The sequence below is a fragment of the Xylocopa sonorina genome, chromosome 8 (assembly GCF_050948175.1).
Source record: "Xylocopa sonorina isolate GNS202 chromosome 8, iyXylSono1_principal, whole genome shotgun sequence".
NCBI lineage: Eukaryota > Metazoa > Arthropoda > Insecta > Hymenoptera > Apidae > Xylocopa > Xylocopa sonorina.
This window is the reverse complement of record NC_135200.1, coordinates 4,195,752-4,210,013: the sequence shown is the minus strand read 5'-3', so window position 1 is coordinate 4,210,013 and position 14,262 is coordinate 4,195,752. Positions and strand designations below refer to the sequence as shown.

Genomic DNA, 14,262 nt, shown 5'->3' with positions numbered 1-14,262 from the left:
TTCTTATACGAGAGGAAAATTAATTGAGGGGTAAAAAATGATAAAAACGAAAGTAAATTGAAAGATTTGTTTATTATACTTCGTCGATAATTATTACAGTATAAATTACAAAGGTGTTCTTAAAATCTAATTGTTATAAAACTATTCTTATAAACCCATGTACAATACATCTTATAAACTAAAACTTATGTAAATTTATAAGAATAAATATCGATTAATTAATTGTTCGAAGGTTTTTGTTCTTGATTGAGAAGTGATGTCCATTGTGCTAGGAGTTATTAGCTTTCCTTTTTTTAATTCCACGTTGACTTGTAAATGTTGTGGCATGGTAGATATTTCAGTAAACGAACATTTGCATGTCCTGGACGTATCACTAACAGCTACAGAATTGTTCTCTCGTCCACTGTGGTTTTATCTTCTTTATTCTTGTTGACAATTAATTCAGTATTCATTCTTCAAAGAAATCCCATTGCTTTGCATTCATGCAAGTAAAAGACGCAAGAAACCTGCACATACAATTGTACTTATTAATAGGCTAAGTGTACCTGTGAATTCGAATAGATTCGATGAATAAAAAGATTGATAAAAATGAATAAATGAAGTTACCAATAACTATTACATAAGTAGATGAGGGGTAACTCTCTCCCTCTCTCTGTCTCTCTCTTTTTCTCTCTGAAAAGGTCCTTTGTAAAATTTTTAGTTACTTATTTAATTTCATACATCATTCAATTTTTTAAGTGAAGTATCACAGAACTGAAAAGACTTGGATGTGAAATTCATTCTTGAACTCCACACAAAATTTCTATTAGCATCACTTAATGTGCTCACTTAATTAACTACGACATTAAATAGTACTAATATGATTCTTGTAAAGCTTCTCCTCTTTTATTTGCAAATTAGAATACGACTTATTCTTGAAAATGCCCGACCAATGCAAGGCTGATTTCTTCCCTGGCTGGAAAAGAATACTTTTAAGGTCGATGAAGGCGAATAAACGCAAAAGTGAAGATAAGTCGTCGTTTATTATTAAAGTAGCTTGTTAAAGTTATTTAAAAATTATTTAAAAATTTATTAAAATTATATTGTATATATATATATATACATAAATATATATATATATATAAATATTTATATAATCGGGGTATAAGAGAGAAGTGTATTAAAATTTGGTCGCGTGCAGACTAGAGCGCGTACGCAACGTACGCCCTCGCGTTTATACGCGATTTTACATAAATATCACAGTTTACAAATATTTATTAAAATATGCTATAAAAAATATCCCGAGGAAAAGTGTTGATCGCGTCGACGCGCTACTCGCGGCCATGATCTTTGATTTTCTTGGATAACCCTCCACGTCGTTGGTCTCCAACTCCCGGGGGCAGCCCATCCAAACTGGTGCCGACAATTTCTGCCTCTCGTGCGCTACTCTCATCCTTTGGTCATCGAATTCCCAAAATCCTTTCCCTTTGAAGAAGTACGTCTTGCCTACGAAACACGTCGAAAATTCATTGTATCATAGTTCACGATCATTAGTATCCATCATACACGAATAACGTAGGAAAATGCCGACTATTTAAACGCGTACCATTTTTCCATTGGAAAACAGCATCGATGTCGTTCCCAACACCATCGAACATGCTTATATCCCTTGGATAGTCGAGCTCCACGTAGTTCACGGACTCGTCGAACCTGTTAACAATTAACAAAATGATCCATCTTGGTTAATCAGAGTTTCATACGTGTGCTTGCTACAAATAATTCATATAACACTTGATTAGAGTTTTAAGAGTATGCTTGCAAAATATTTTCTGCTCAGAAGCACACTGATCTGTACAACTGATACTTTTTTGTTTATACAGAAAAGCACTATGTATTAAGATACTATCTCAAGCACAATTATAATTTTCTCCTTTTTGTTAATTTTTGGATAGAACAAGATTGTAATTCAGTACCTCCAATACATGGACCCACTGAAGAAGTAAGTTTTCCCATTGTGCCCCCAAACCATCGCCCCATCCACTTTCTCCAGGGATTCTGGCAATCCCAGTCTGGTCAATGGCTGCGGATAACCAGCCTCAAGATTGTTCGCGTTGAAAACGTAGTACTTTTTCCCGATAAAGAATACTATCTTCTTGTCGGGCCTTTCATAAACTGCGTCCACGTGATCGATGTCCTCTGGTAGATTAAATAAACGTTTGATTTCCGCTGGATACCCTTCGTATAGCCCATGATCGCCAATTCTCCATAGATACTAAGAAAGAAAAAAAAAAAGATAGAAATGGTACCGCTTAAATAATGTCCTTTATTATATTTATCTGTTTTCTTTGAAAGGAAACGAAATTGCGAAATAATAAAATTTCTAGCAAAGCGAAGAAATCAATCAATAAGTATATCAATAAATAACAGAAGACTCAATTAATCCTTTCGTTGCCATCACGAGTACAATAATACCTAAATAGCCCAACTTCCCCCTCAAACTTTTACTTTAATCGCAAACAGATTTAAACGTTTAACCAAATCATCTTGTATGCCAAAGATAGTACGAAGAAAGGGAAAGCTTCGCAACAATCGCATTAACAAAAAACCCTACCAGCGAAGACAAAAAAAAAGAAAGAAGAAACCACCAAAGACTATAAATGACGAGGAAGATCCACTCGCGTACAGCAGGGAACCACGACTAGCCATTCGAATGGACACTCACTCGCCCTTTAAAGACGAAGATCTCCCTGCGAATGATGCTGATGGCGTCGTAGCTGGTGTCACATTTATCCGGCACATCGTTCCTGGGCGTTGGCGGTGACCATCGATGCCTTGGCCTCTGAGTAATGGGTGTCCTCACGGTGGTGGTCGTGGTGGTGGTGGTGGTGGTCGTGGTAGTAGGTGGGTGGTGTCTGTGAGGCTTGTGAGGCTTCTGAGGACGGTCCTCCGGCCTCATTGGCCTCTCCGTCCTGTAATCCGGCTTCTGAGGGTAACGATCAGGACGACGCGGCCGGTCGTCGTTTGGATAGTGGTTCGGCCTTGTGGGTCGTGTTCTCCATGGTACGTACGTCGTCACGATGCTTGTCGTGGTTGTACGGGGCGTCGTGGGTCGTTCTGGAGGCGCTGGGCCACCTGGTAGATTGGCCCAGAGCTTCTCCTCTGGCGCGCCTGAAACATACGATCGGCCCACTCTCGTTAACCCTATCGTACACCGTGGTTACGAGTCAACCCGTTGAATAGATGGCTACCATCCGATAGCCTTGTCTTTCAGCTCGGTTGAAAGCGTCGCGTATCAAATTGGACTATTTCCTGGGGCTTCGAACTTTCTTCACTCTGAACCCTTTGATCGAACGAATATAGCTTTCGTTATTGTACGTTGCGGATGTAGAGGGTTGTTGATTTTTAGCTCCTTTCTATTGAAAGTGAGTTTTCTATTGAAATGGGAATTTTCTATTGTTGGGAGACATTCGCAACAGAAACTATTGCTAAAATATTGCTGTTTTAGTAACAACTTCTGTTGCCAATGTTCGCAGAGGAGTAGAATGCAAAGCGTTAAAAGCAGTATGCATTTATATTCAAAATCAATAACGTTTTATATTTCTCTGCTGTCGCTCGAGGTTTTATCCTGGAAAATTGCAGCAATTTTTACACTTTTTATGCGAGATAACGATTCGTATTCAATTTTAAATGATAAATGTGATAATAATTGGTTAAATCGAAGAGATTCGAATAAATGATCTACAGACTCGAACAATGTTTCTTTTTAGCGGTACTTGAGAAGATTATACAGTCTGTCCACGAATGACACCTACAAATAACGCAACGGACACAAGCCAGGTTTCCACGTGCAAAGGTTAGCGACACCAAAAGTATGCCAATCGAAAGGCGGCAAAAAGTAAGCGCGTTGACGGAATGATTAGTAGTGGCAGTCGTGTAGCGCCAATAAAAACTACGTGTTTTCTGTGTGCAACGATGATTATGTACGTGTACAAATGCCAGTGAAGCGGTGCTGGAAATCTGGTGCTGGTTTCACGACCGAAATAGAAAATGCATGTCGCGAACCACGTGCAAAGAATACTTGAGAATGGTGAGTCGACCAATGATCTGCGAATTCTCGATGACTCGCATCTGCCACGGGAAAGAGATTACCTCGAAAACCCATTGCAACGGTAAAGAACAAAATATTTTACTTTACACTGATGATTCATATCGATCGAACCCGTCGCTACCTCGCTCGTTCACCAGTTAAAGCGGTGAAATTGAGAAGACGAAAAAGTTGCTATTAAAATTTTAAAAAATTCGAAAGGTGGACTAGTATTTAGTCGCCTTAGTCTGTGAACAATTCATATGCGACACGCTGTATACCAGAGGGGTTGCAAGGTCTGCTCTGACCGAAGTAAGTCTGACGCCAGACGTGAAACCTCAAATTATTGTGACACGTGCTTTGACAAACCAGGGATGGTCATTGTTTTCTGTAATATAACACAAAAACCAATTACAGAGCGTAATAGTGTAAACAGATTTTCTTTTCTAAAGCACAGAAATATGATTTACTGAAATTTTACTATTTGTACACGTTAGTTAGGATATAAAACCATTTTGAAGTATCCGTAAAACATTTGTCGAATCTAAAACCGTTTCGAGTTGCCAGTTTGCCCAAATGAAAAAGCCATCAAGTATAAACGGATAATCGTTGGTACGTAAACGAAAACCGTTCGCCAACGATACGCGTCTACCATTGGCACTGGGATGAAAGAGACTTTCAGGAAATCACGGATGGCACGGGTAATTATCGAAAATTGCCGGTGAAATTGTATCCGCGATTAAAGGGGCGCGAGATTAGGTTTGGCAGCGGCTAAACAACGCGTTTATCGTTCTCTGTCTTCGTTCGTTTCGTTCCTCGAGCTTGGTTTCCTCTCGTTTCGACTTACCGCGGCGGTTTCTGCGCGCAAGAGCCGCATGCAGATTCCGCCCGCGCTAATTGGTAGCTCCCTCGCGAATATTAATTATCATTCGATTCTGGGACACACGCCGTCGTCCCTGAATAATGCAATAATGCAGATAGCGCCGGGTCGCGCATGATGTATACTTTACACGCCGCGATGTATTATGCATTACGTTTATTGCCATTGACTTTCCGCGGTGGTTGGGTTAGCTTTCAAGGTGTTTCTCGATCGCTGGCATTCGCTTTTCAAACCCATCGCTAATCCGTTCATCGTTTAGACATTATTTTTGTCCGCACACGAGTCTTTTAATTTTGTTTCTTTCTTGCGTTTTTATTCGATTGTTGAGTTTTATTTTTCAGAACAAGTCGGGATGTGGTGTAATAATGCGACCTAAATTTATCGATTTAGCAGCGTTATTTATTTTTATTCATTCGATCTCTAATATTAGATCTGTGCGTAACGATGAATCGTTTGCCGCCTGTTTCACTTTTTCCAGCACAAGTGGGATCGCGTTTCTAATTCAAGAACGAGAGAGCAAGGTGAGTCACGATTTAAGCGACACACTTTTTGATGCTACTGAATTTTTATCCTCGCCAACACGTTGGTACATCGAACGTTAAATACTGGCACTTAAAGCAAGAAAAATTGTCTTTATCTTCAAATATCTATAAATTAATGGCTCTCAGTCAATGGGAGGCCCGCTTTCCTTGTATTTTCTAAAATATCAATAATAAATATATATCGTGCGATTATTTTTGCCAAAATACTAACGTTGTATCCATTTTAGAATGAAAATAAATAAGTTGCTTATTTTTGTCATTTTTGGTATTTGTTTAGAATTTTTATAGAAACACAATTTCTCTATCAGCATATATACTTGTATCCTTTCGATTGTTGCGATACACAGATGGTTTAACAGAAATATCCGTGTCTAATCGCAATTTGTTTAGGCTGAATAAAGAAAAATGTATGTTGTACGTGAGCACTATACATTTGTAAATATATAGGGAAGGCATGTATTAAGGAAGCGCCGTTTGGATAATAGAATGGCGGAAAGTAGAACGTGCGAACATTAGGGTGTCCGGATAATGAATGGGAACGGATTCGAATAATGAATGGAGCGTGTCGGTGTATGGAAAGCTTTACTGTGTACTTGTAGCACTGGATATAATTTTCGGATTTTCCCGAACCAATCTCCTTTTCCCATATAAATGTTTCATTTATATTTTCAATAACATTTAACTGTACTTCTTTTCAAATTAAAGCTTCACAATATTTCTATCGCAAGCTCTATTAAAAAATGATATTTCACACGCGCCAATCGAACGATAAAATTGTTGCAATGTAATCAAATTTAATTGTACACAGTATATCTACTTTGAATCATAGTCGCTAACAATCGTGCGCGTCTATCGTAGTCGATGCAACATTGTTTCTCATTAAAAGGAAAGAAATGACTACATCATTTGTACATTTTTCCGTCCATTTCTTTTTCCTCTTGGAAATCCTTAAACATTGGAGAACTCGCGAACGCCAACACGTGCAGTAGTTCCATCATTATAGAAATTGTATTCTCCTGAAATCGTTAACAGTTTACTTTCGTTGCTCGCTTTTGCCTCACACGAATCACTAACGAAGTAAAAAAAAAAAAAAAAAATAAAGAAAAAAGGAAAACAGGAAACGCGGAAACAAAACAGGCAAGGACATAGCGGAAAATCATTAGAGCTGAGTTTTTTACGATAGAACGAGGAGGCCTTGTTACTCTTCCAACGATCACCAGATGCACTTTTACGCCGTAGAAGCGGAAACGCGACGATTTCAGGGGAGGAGTAATGTTTTCCTTCGAATAATTTGCATGAGCGCGACGAGCGTGCAATTTGCTCGTCGACTGAGAGACTACCATTACTTCGGTTGCGGATGAACGATAAAAATTACATCGTGCCGATGGCAAGAAGTAGCGGAAGAAAATATTTTACCCAACAGTTTGAAGATGGACACGTTTTAAAATCTTCTTCTTGGATTATCACGCTGTTGTGATTCCGACTTTTCAAAACTACTAATCTAAAAATGCAATCGAATAATTTTAGAATAATCTCAGATTTGTTGATGATAAAGATTACAAATTGTGCGAGAAAGTTATAGAAAAACAAATTAACCCCTTTAGACCTGATTCTGTATTTTTTTTAATTTCTCATTATTTGATGCATTAATAATATCATCAATAATGTGTGTTTGTAGTCTTAATTTTAATATTCTAAGTTAGATATTGAAGTTCTAAGCAAGTACATTATAATGTGCGTCAGGTGTGAAGGGGTTAAAGTAAACTGATCGTTAAAAAGGATCGATGTAGCCATTAAATTGATAATATATTCAACATATGTTGCTCGCATAAATTATTTGATAACGAAACAATTTTAGATACAAGTCTGACATACTTTTGTACCATTTTGATAAATTAATCTCATCGCTTCTATTGAAATTTGTTAGTGAAAAGAGAAAGTTTCGAGGCAGCCACCCCTGATTATCTCCTCTTTGACGACCTTCCTATATTCACCGCTAGAGGAATCATATCATCAGAGTGGAACATTTGTTCCACAAGTCCTTGCTAACTAACCATGCAGTTCCTATACGATAACTTCTGTCAACTGGCTCTATCATCCCTACGTTCAGGAGTGCGTGTCCATCAAAAGGGTAAAACTATCGCGAGCTGTTCTCCAGTGTAACCACAAATACGTGTGCAAGTTTCTTATGGCACCACTGCACACAAGCAATATCTGGAAGCAGTTCGTAACTCTCTTATAATCAACCCTCTAAGCCTAATTGCACGTCACATGATTTTTAAGGAACTTAACTGTTACCCTGTTCGCGATCAGTTTACAGTTTAATATTTTATGCATTCTTTTGCACACTTTTCGTGTTGAATATCTTCGCATACATTATTCGTTTTCTTAACTAAAATTTGTTACTCTTTTTTACATTCTCGTTAACCCTCTTAATCTCCTCTTATGACAAATAGCGGACGCTGCGAATGTATTTCGATTCCTAGCGCACAGGGATTTGTTCATCATCAATTTGTGTACATAGTAGGTGGTCCTTAAGATTTATTGATAAATCTATTAATAAGATTTATCATTTATTAATATTTAGCTAACCGAATGGGAAGATCTACTTTTGCTTTAGCAACGCGTCACTATGTTTACTTTCTTTTGCTATTAACATTCTTATTAATCGATATGTAACTTAAGATCGTCATCACCAAACATAATTGCCCATTAAAATAATTATTAGATATTTTTTCCGTCGCAGTGGTTGGCCAAGTGTAATGTTCAACTTTCCATTTCGACTGAAACATCGTTCATGACATCGTACTTACAAGTGAATCGAAATATATGCACGTACATTGTGCACACACGGGAATTGCATCGAGCGGTACGATTTTATTTTTCTGTCAGCGGAACCGATAACCATCGGTTCATCAATTCGAGGCGACGCGTGCGGCTTTGTTGTTTCTCTCGCGTCCGATCGCTCTGTTCGTTTCATTGGCCTGGCCTGAACTCGGTAAACCCGAGCGAAACTCGCGCCGGACTCGTTAATCCCTAAATTCGCCGGACCCGAACGTTTCGATATTAACCCTTTACGCGGGATGAAACCGTGCATGCTTTCAGCGAAAATTATCGGCGCAGCCAATGAACCGGCGATACAACCACCCCGCGCTCAAAAGTATCGGGGATTACCCGATTTTTGATCGACCATTGCGCGATGCGTTTATTTCATGACTCTACGAATAAATATGTATAAGCAAGAATAGAGATGAGAGAAAAAAATGTTAAATTATATCAGGGGTGGCCAATATTTGCGCGTACTATTCGCCAATTTTTTTCACAGACCAGTTCAGGGTTGAGGATGAAAAATAGGGGTAGGATTTGCTTCGCTTAGGAAAAGGAATAACTTAATCACACAGTTAGTGTGTTAGTGTGTAATCACATAGTTTAATTAATTAATTTACGTCAGTCTTATTCACGTTCTCTATCTCTTTCTTTCATATATACACACATACATTACAGTTTACGTTCTACAATAGTAAACTGTCAAAAAAATGAAACGAACTGATGAGTAAGAAGACTATATATTAAATTATGGGCAGGCGCAAGAATGCAATGCGACACATTTGGCAAATACACCACGGTTTGGCCACAGTTTGGTCACTCCTGGGTTATATTTTCGATATATCTTTACTGAAGCGTTTATGAATCAGTTGGTTTCCAGTTTTTTAGACTCATGTTCTTGAATATCCGTATTATACGTAACGAAAGAGCTGAAGTTTCTTGACAATCATATTTATCGAGAGACACAACCTAACCCAACCTGAGCATAATTATTTTCCGATTAATGGGGACATTTTATTCTGTAAAAAGTTTCAAGAATTCTAGAAGCGACGTTCTTCCGAATAATGAGACTTCGAAGCGGAGGGAACGCTTTACGAGGATGTAATAAAGTAGATACCGAAGAAATGGAAAGGCGGAAGGAAGTTCCCCTTTAAAACCGTCGAGTTCTTTAGATCGCCCTTATTAAGCGTCGAATTAAGGAGATGCCCTTCATTGTAATCGACAAAATCACTAACTTTCTCCAACTGACTCGCTTTCCAAATTATTCGTCGCGACAATCACGAAGTTTATTCGAAAATATATGGAAAACAAATTATTACTTTCGAGACGACAGAGTCAACTCAGCTTTTTGTTCATTTTTCTCTTATATTGAATACAATGTTGTTAAGATTGGTTTTTGCAGTATATCTATCACACATTGGTGGTTATATTTAATAAAAAGAATAAAAAACTGGAAACACTGTAATTATATCCAAATATTTTAATTAAAATTACGCAAATACCAGAATGCTTCAATCTAAGTTGACCAGGAGATTCCTGTATTCGAGTGTCCATAAATCCAGACGCCAATAAAAGTCCCAACGGGACTGCAAATTGGTACCGCTAATATTGGCGCCATTAAATCGGTATAAATGTACTTTATACGATGGAAAGCTGGTCTTGTTTGCAATACAATTACCAGGCGTGCACGCTGGTAGTATCAATTTTCTCTAATACGAAAATCCGTGTCCTCGCTCGATAGAAAGGAAACCAAAGGGGTTGAAGGGGTTCAAGGGGAGACCACGTTGACAAAGAAAGAATGGGGGACGATAAAAGAAACAGGAACGTTGCAACAGCAAAACTCGGTTTGCAACAGCAAAGTTTCGATTAAACAGGAAGCTGAAGTACCGAAACGAAGAAAAGATTCCACGAAAGAAAGGGACTGGGATCTCTTCGAATGTAAAGGGTATAACCGGAAGGTTAGAGTAGTTTAAGACAGAAAGAAGTTATATAAACATCGTTCTCGAGCGGTCTGGGTTCCCATTCAACGCAACGAATGTAAGATGAAAGAAAAATTTTCAGATTTTTGTTACTTCGTTATTTTACTATCCCTTTGTATCTTTATTTTTTCCCGCTGTCTACCTCGTGAAAAGATCGAAGGGATGAAATGCGGGGTCCGAAAGGTCGACGGAGTATTGCGCTTCAGCGAAATCTCAACGGAGTGCCTTTACATTCCTGCAATTCTGCATTTTCTATGCACATTTTATCTTTCTATAGAAGATAGCGAACGAACTCGCGTAAAATGATAACATTTTTATGGTCGTTTGAAATTTCGATGGAATGATTTGTACGTTGATAGGCGAAAGTAGATACTTGTTTGATCTGTTTCGTCTTTTTCTCTCTTTTATCTCGTATATTTACAAACGCATTAAAATCAGGATTTCTCTGTTCTTAACGCTAATCATCACAAAGTCGAGAACTTCGCGCGATACATTTACTAGCTCTAAAAGGTAGTAGGTTCGTTTGCATGTAAATGAACAGCAGAACGTACACGTTTATCCGCGTTCGTGTAACGTAATAAGAGAACACGATCAGGAAATTGTTCTGAAAATGAATGCCCCCCCACGGAACGGTTCTTGCAGTCCGGAGTTTAATAAAATGATTGCGCTTGCAGTGGTTTTCTGTCCGAGAGTAGCAAGCCAGATGAGATATCGATTTATTCCCGTTGAACGGAACCATTTTATATCCTTATCATCGAATGGCATTAGGGTTCGCACCAGAAAGCGATTATACTGGGCAAATTATCCGATAATATCAGGTTTCGATTGGAAAAGGACCATTTCGTGATTCTAATTGTTCCTCGATTATACTTCTCATTGTTTCTGAATGTTAATTAACTTTGCTTCAAATAATATGCTTGATGCACATACGTGTTAAAAATGTGCCATTACTGCGTATATACATAGCTAAATTCGATGTAATCGCATGTCATTCGTACATTTCATTTCGAATACCATTCAGATTTAATCGCATTTCTATAGTCACAATAATTTCTGGTTACACGTTCAAGTTCTATCGTGTGACGATTTGTTTAGTCCTACCATTCTTACCTACATCAAATTCCTCACCTAATTTTAACTTCGTTCTGTTCCATTAAAATACACGCTAACAAATTTCGAGAATCATTATAAACAGTCCGATTGTTGTACACTGTCTAAATGATCAAAACATTCGCAGAAACGAGATTCTCGTCGAGTAAACTGAAACCAACCGAAGAATTGGGTCACCAGGTTAACCGTAATTTGTTTATGAAACAAACATTTAATCGTTTGACTTTGAGCGCGTTTTACTGTAGAAAAGTTTACTGTACTCGTTTCGAGGAAGAATAAATTGTTACACAACTTGTTAGAAGTATATAAAATGAAATTAGGGGGCGAGGAAGATCAGTTCCTTTTATGGCACAATTTTCCGCTATGACGTACAGGGAAATTTATAGGTTGATATATTTCGTAATAAATATTCGATGAAGCCGCGGTTTCGATTTGTTACAGCGGCCGGTATTTCATTCTATCTAACGATCACATATTTGTTTTCAACGCCGGAGGTCGACCCATACGACGCCAGGAGGGAGAGATCAAGGTAGCAAAGAACTATAAAATATGTACGGCGCCTGAAAAATATCAGCGAGGGTGAAATTTCGCAGATGCTGAGCTAGACAAGAATCCTTTGAAATATATGGACAAAAGGATCGTGAAGTGAAAGAAAAAAAAGAAGAAGGGACGAAGTTGCGGATCCCTTTTGGGAATCTGGAAGTTATTCTACTTTGTATAAAATTTGCGTTAAAAAGATCCTGGAAATAAAATTGAATTTGTTCTTAACATTCGATAGCATTAAATTTCAGTTTTGTATGTCAGCAAAAAGCAGCTCGCAAGATCGTTTAATAAATACAAATTTAGTTACTATTAGAGTGATCTTTTTCTTCAGAACTGTAGATTTAAGTAGACGTTCTCCAGTCTAGGGTCTGACCACTCAACTAAATCTACTTACAAGTAGCTCAATCACTGTAAAGCCCGCCCTCTGTCCATTTGCTCTGATCGCGATTTTCGAGGGTTTGCGTATCGAAAAAATGGAAATGGAAAAGGGGAAGAGGTGACGTTTGCACTCAACAAATTTGCTTTTAGTGTTTTTAGATCATAAAAGTAATCTTACGAATAGGAATTATATAGAATATAAATGCAACAATGATCAATTTAGAGTAGAGAGTGATATGTAAAAATTTAATTTTTAATTTTCAATTGTCGTTTCTAGATTTTAAGAAACTTTCGCTTAAATTACTCAAATATATAACACTTTTTTTAAACAAAACCGGCCGCGTCGTTCTCTGGTTGAAAACATTGAAACACTTTGAAACTACGTCGTTAAAACGCGTTAAATAAAGAGTTACGTCTACATAGTACGAACAAAAATGCAATTTCACGCCTAGCTCGTACAAAACTGTATTAATTTTAAAGTACACAAACAAGACGTCGTTAACGCCCAACATTTTTCCTTTTATTTTTCATAAAACAATTCCCTGTCATGCGAACAACAACCACATACGAGTGTTGGAAATAATGTGCGTGCAACGGAAATGTTTTCCCGCGCAGAGTGATTAATTAAATAGAATTACATTTTACGAGCATTTGTTGCGTTACTCCTAGAATTCTACAGCAAAATGAATACAAGGTTGCATTTATCGGCTAGACAGTTCGTGATGCAATTCGGAATGCTCTACATAGTTCAATAATTTATTTGGTAATGCCTCAAGGCTTCTTGACAAACAATTCAATATTAATAATACATATTACTACAATATGTCGAGTCACTCCACAGTCTCAATTAAGTATCTCGCACGACACCCCAGTGCATCTATTTCTAAGGATCCCTGGTACAGTACCTCATTCTCCCATTTCAACTACTTCACACTGTAAGTACTCTCCGATTAATTAAGAAGTACGATCTCATTACGTCCCTCTCCTCCATACTTTTTATAACTTTATGTACCATTACTCTTTAGAATTCTATATACCACACGGAGAATGGAGGGAGATAAAAAAAGGTAACATCGGGAGGGTGGGTTAAAGCGTAGCTTAACGGTCGTTAATACGTCGACGAGAGGAACAAGGTGGCGCAAAACGGTCGACAACAGAGAAAGGGCGTGGAAAAAGGGGGAAAGGACGGGGCCAGGTACACGCAGGAGAAATTAACGAAGGCTGGGTGCGCGTCCAAGCCTCCCAGGAGGAAGAGGACGCGGGTGGGCGGAAAAGGAAAACACACGGCACAGGCGTGAGTAATCGCGGAGGGAAAAATCACAGGAGCAAAGTCGCCGGAGACGGAACGTAGAAGCAAAGGGTGGGGCTGGCGCGTGCGGAGGAAAGGAAGAACGGACGGGCGCGTTTAAAAAAACAAAGAGGAAGCGAGGCAGAGGTCGAGAGATGGGACGCGATCCTCCAGGAAGCTGCAACGGTTCCGGCACGCTAAATCACTCGAACTTACTACTAGCCGCATCCTGTCGGGATGCGAACAGCAGCAGGCAGCTGTTCTTTATATTTTATTCACGCTTCATTTCGTGCTGTTGTTACTAACTGCGCGGACGGCTTCCTATATTCCCGTCGCTGCGATAATGTCGCGAAACTGTTCTCTCGATCTATCGCGCGTGTACGTTTCGTGTTTCAATTCTCTGAATGCAACAAGCGGTTCGGTACATTAAGCTGCGTTCGAATTAAATTTCCTGCTTGCCGATCAACGATTGATATTCATAATTAGAGATTGATTGACTGATCGATCGGTTAAACGAACCACGATTTCTTCTTAATTCATTGCATTCGATAGTAGAGCATTAATTAATTAGTTGAACGAAATGTCTGAATCAATTGATGCGTAACGATGTTGAAGTTGATTATCTATTTTTTATCGATTAATCGAGTAGTGTA

The 14,262-nt window shown here is 38.5% G+C and overlaps 1 protein-coding gene across 1 annotated transcript in view; it reads right to left on the bottom strand.

The window, feature by feature from the left end:
* Positions 1-1,236: 1,236 nt before the first annotated feature.
* Positions 1,237-14,262, bottom strand: part of Mmp2 (Matrix metalloproteinase 2) — a 127,638-nt gene continuing 114,612 nt past the window's right edge. Inside the window, exons 7-10 of the mRNA XM_076899067.1 lie at positions 2,702-3,147; positions 1,953-2,251; positions 1,586-1,689; positions 1,237-1,485 (exon numbers count right to left, since the gene is read on the bottom strand). Of these exons, the coding sequence (XP_076755182.1) occupies positions 1,244-1,485; positions 1,586-1,689; positions 1,953-2,251; positions 2,702-3,147 (1,091 nt within the window). The 3' untranslated portion in view covers positions 1,237-1,243. The remainder of the gene's footprint in view (positions 1,486-1,585; positions 1,690-1,952; positions 2,252-2,701; positions 3,148-14,262) is intronic.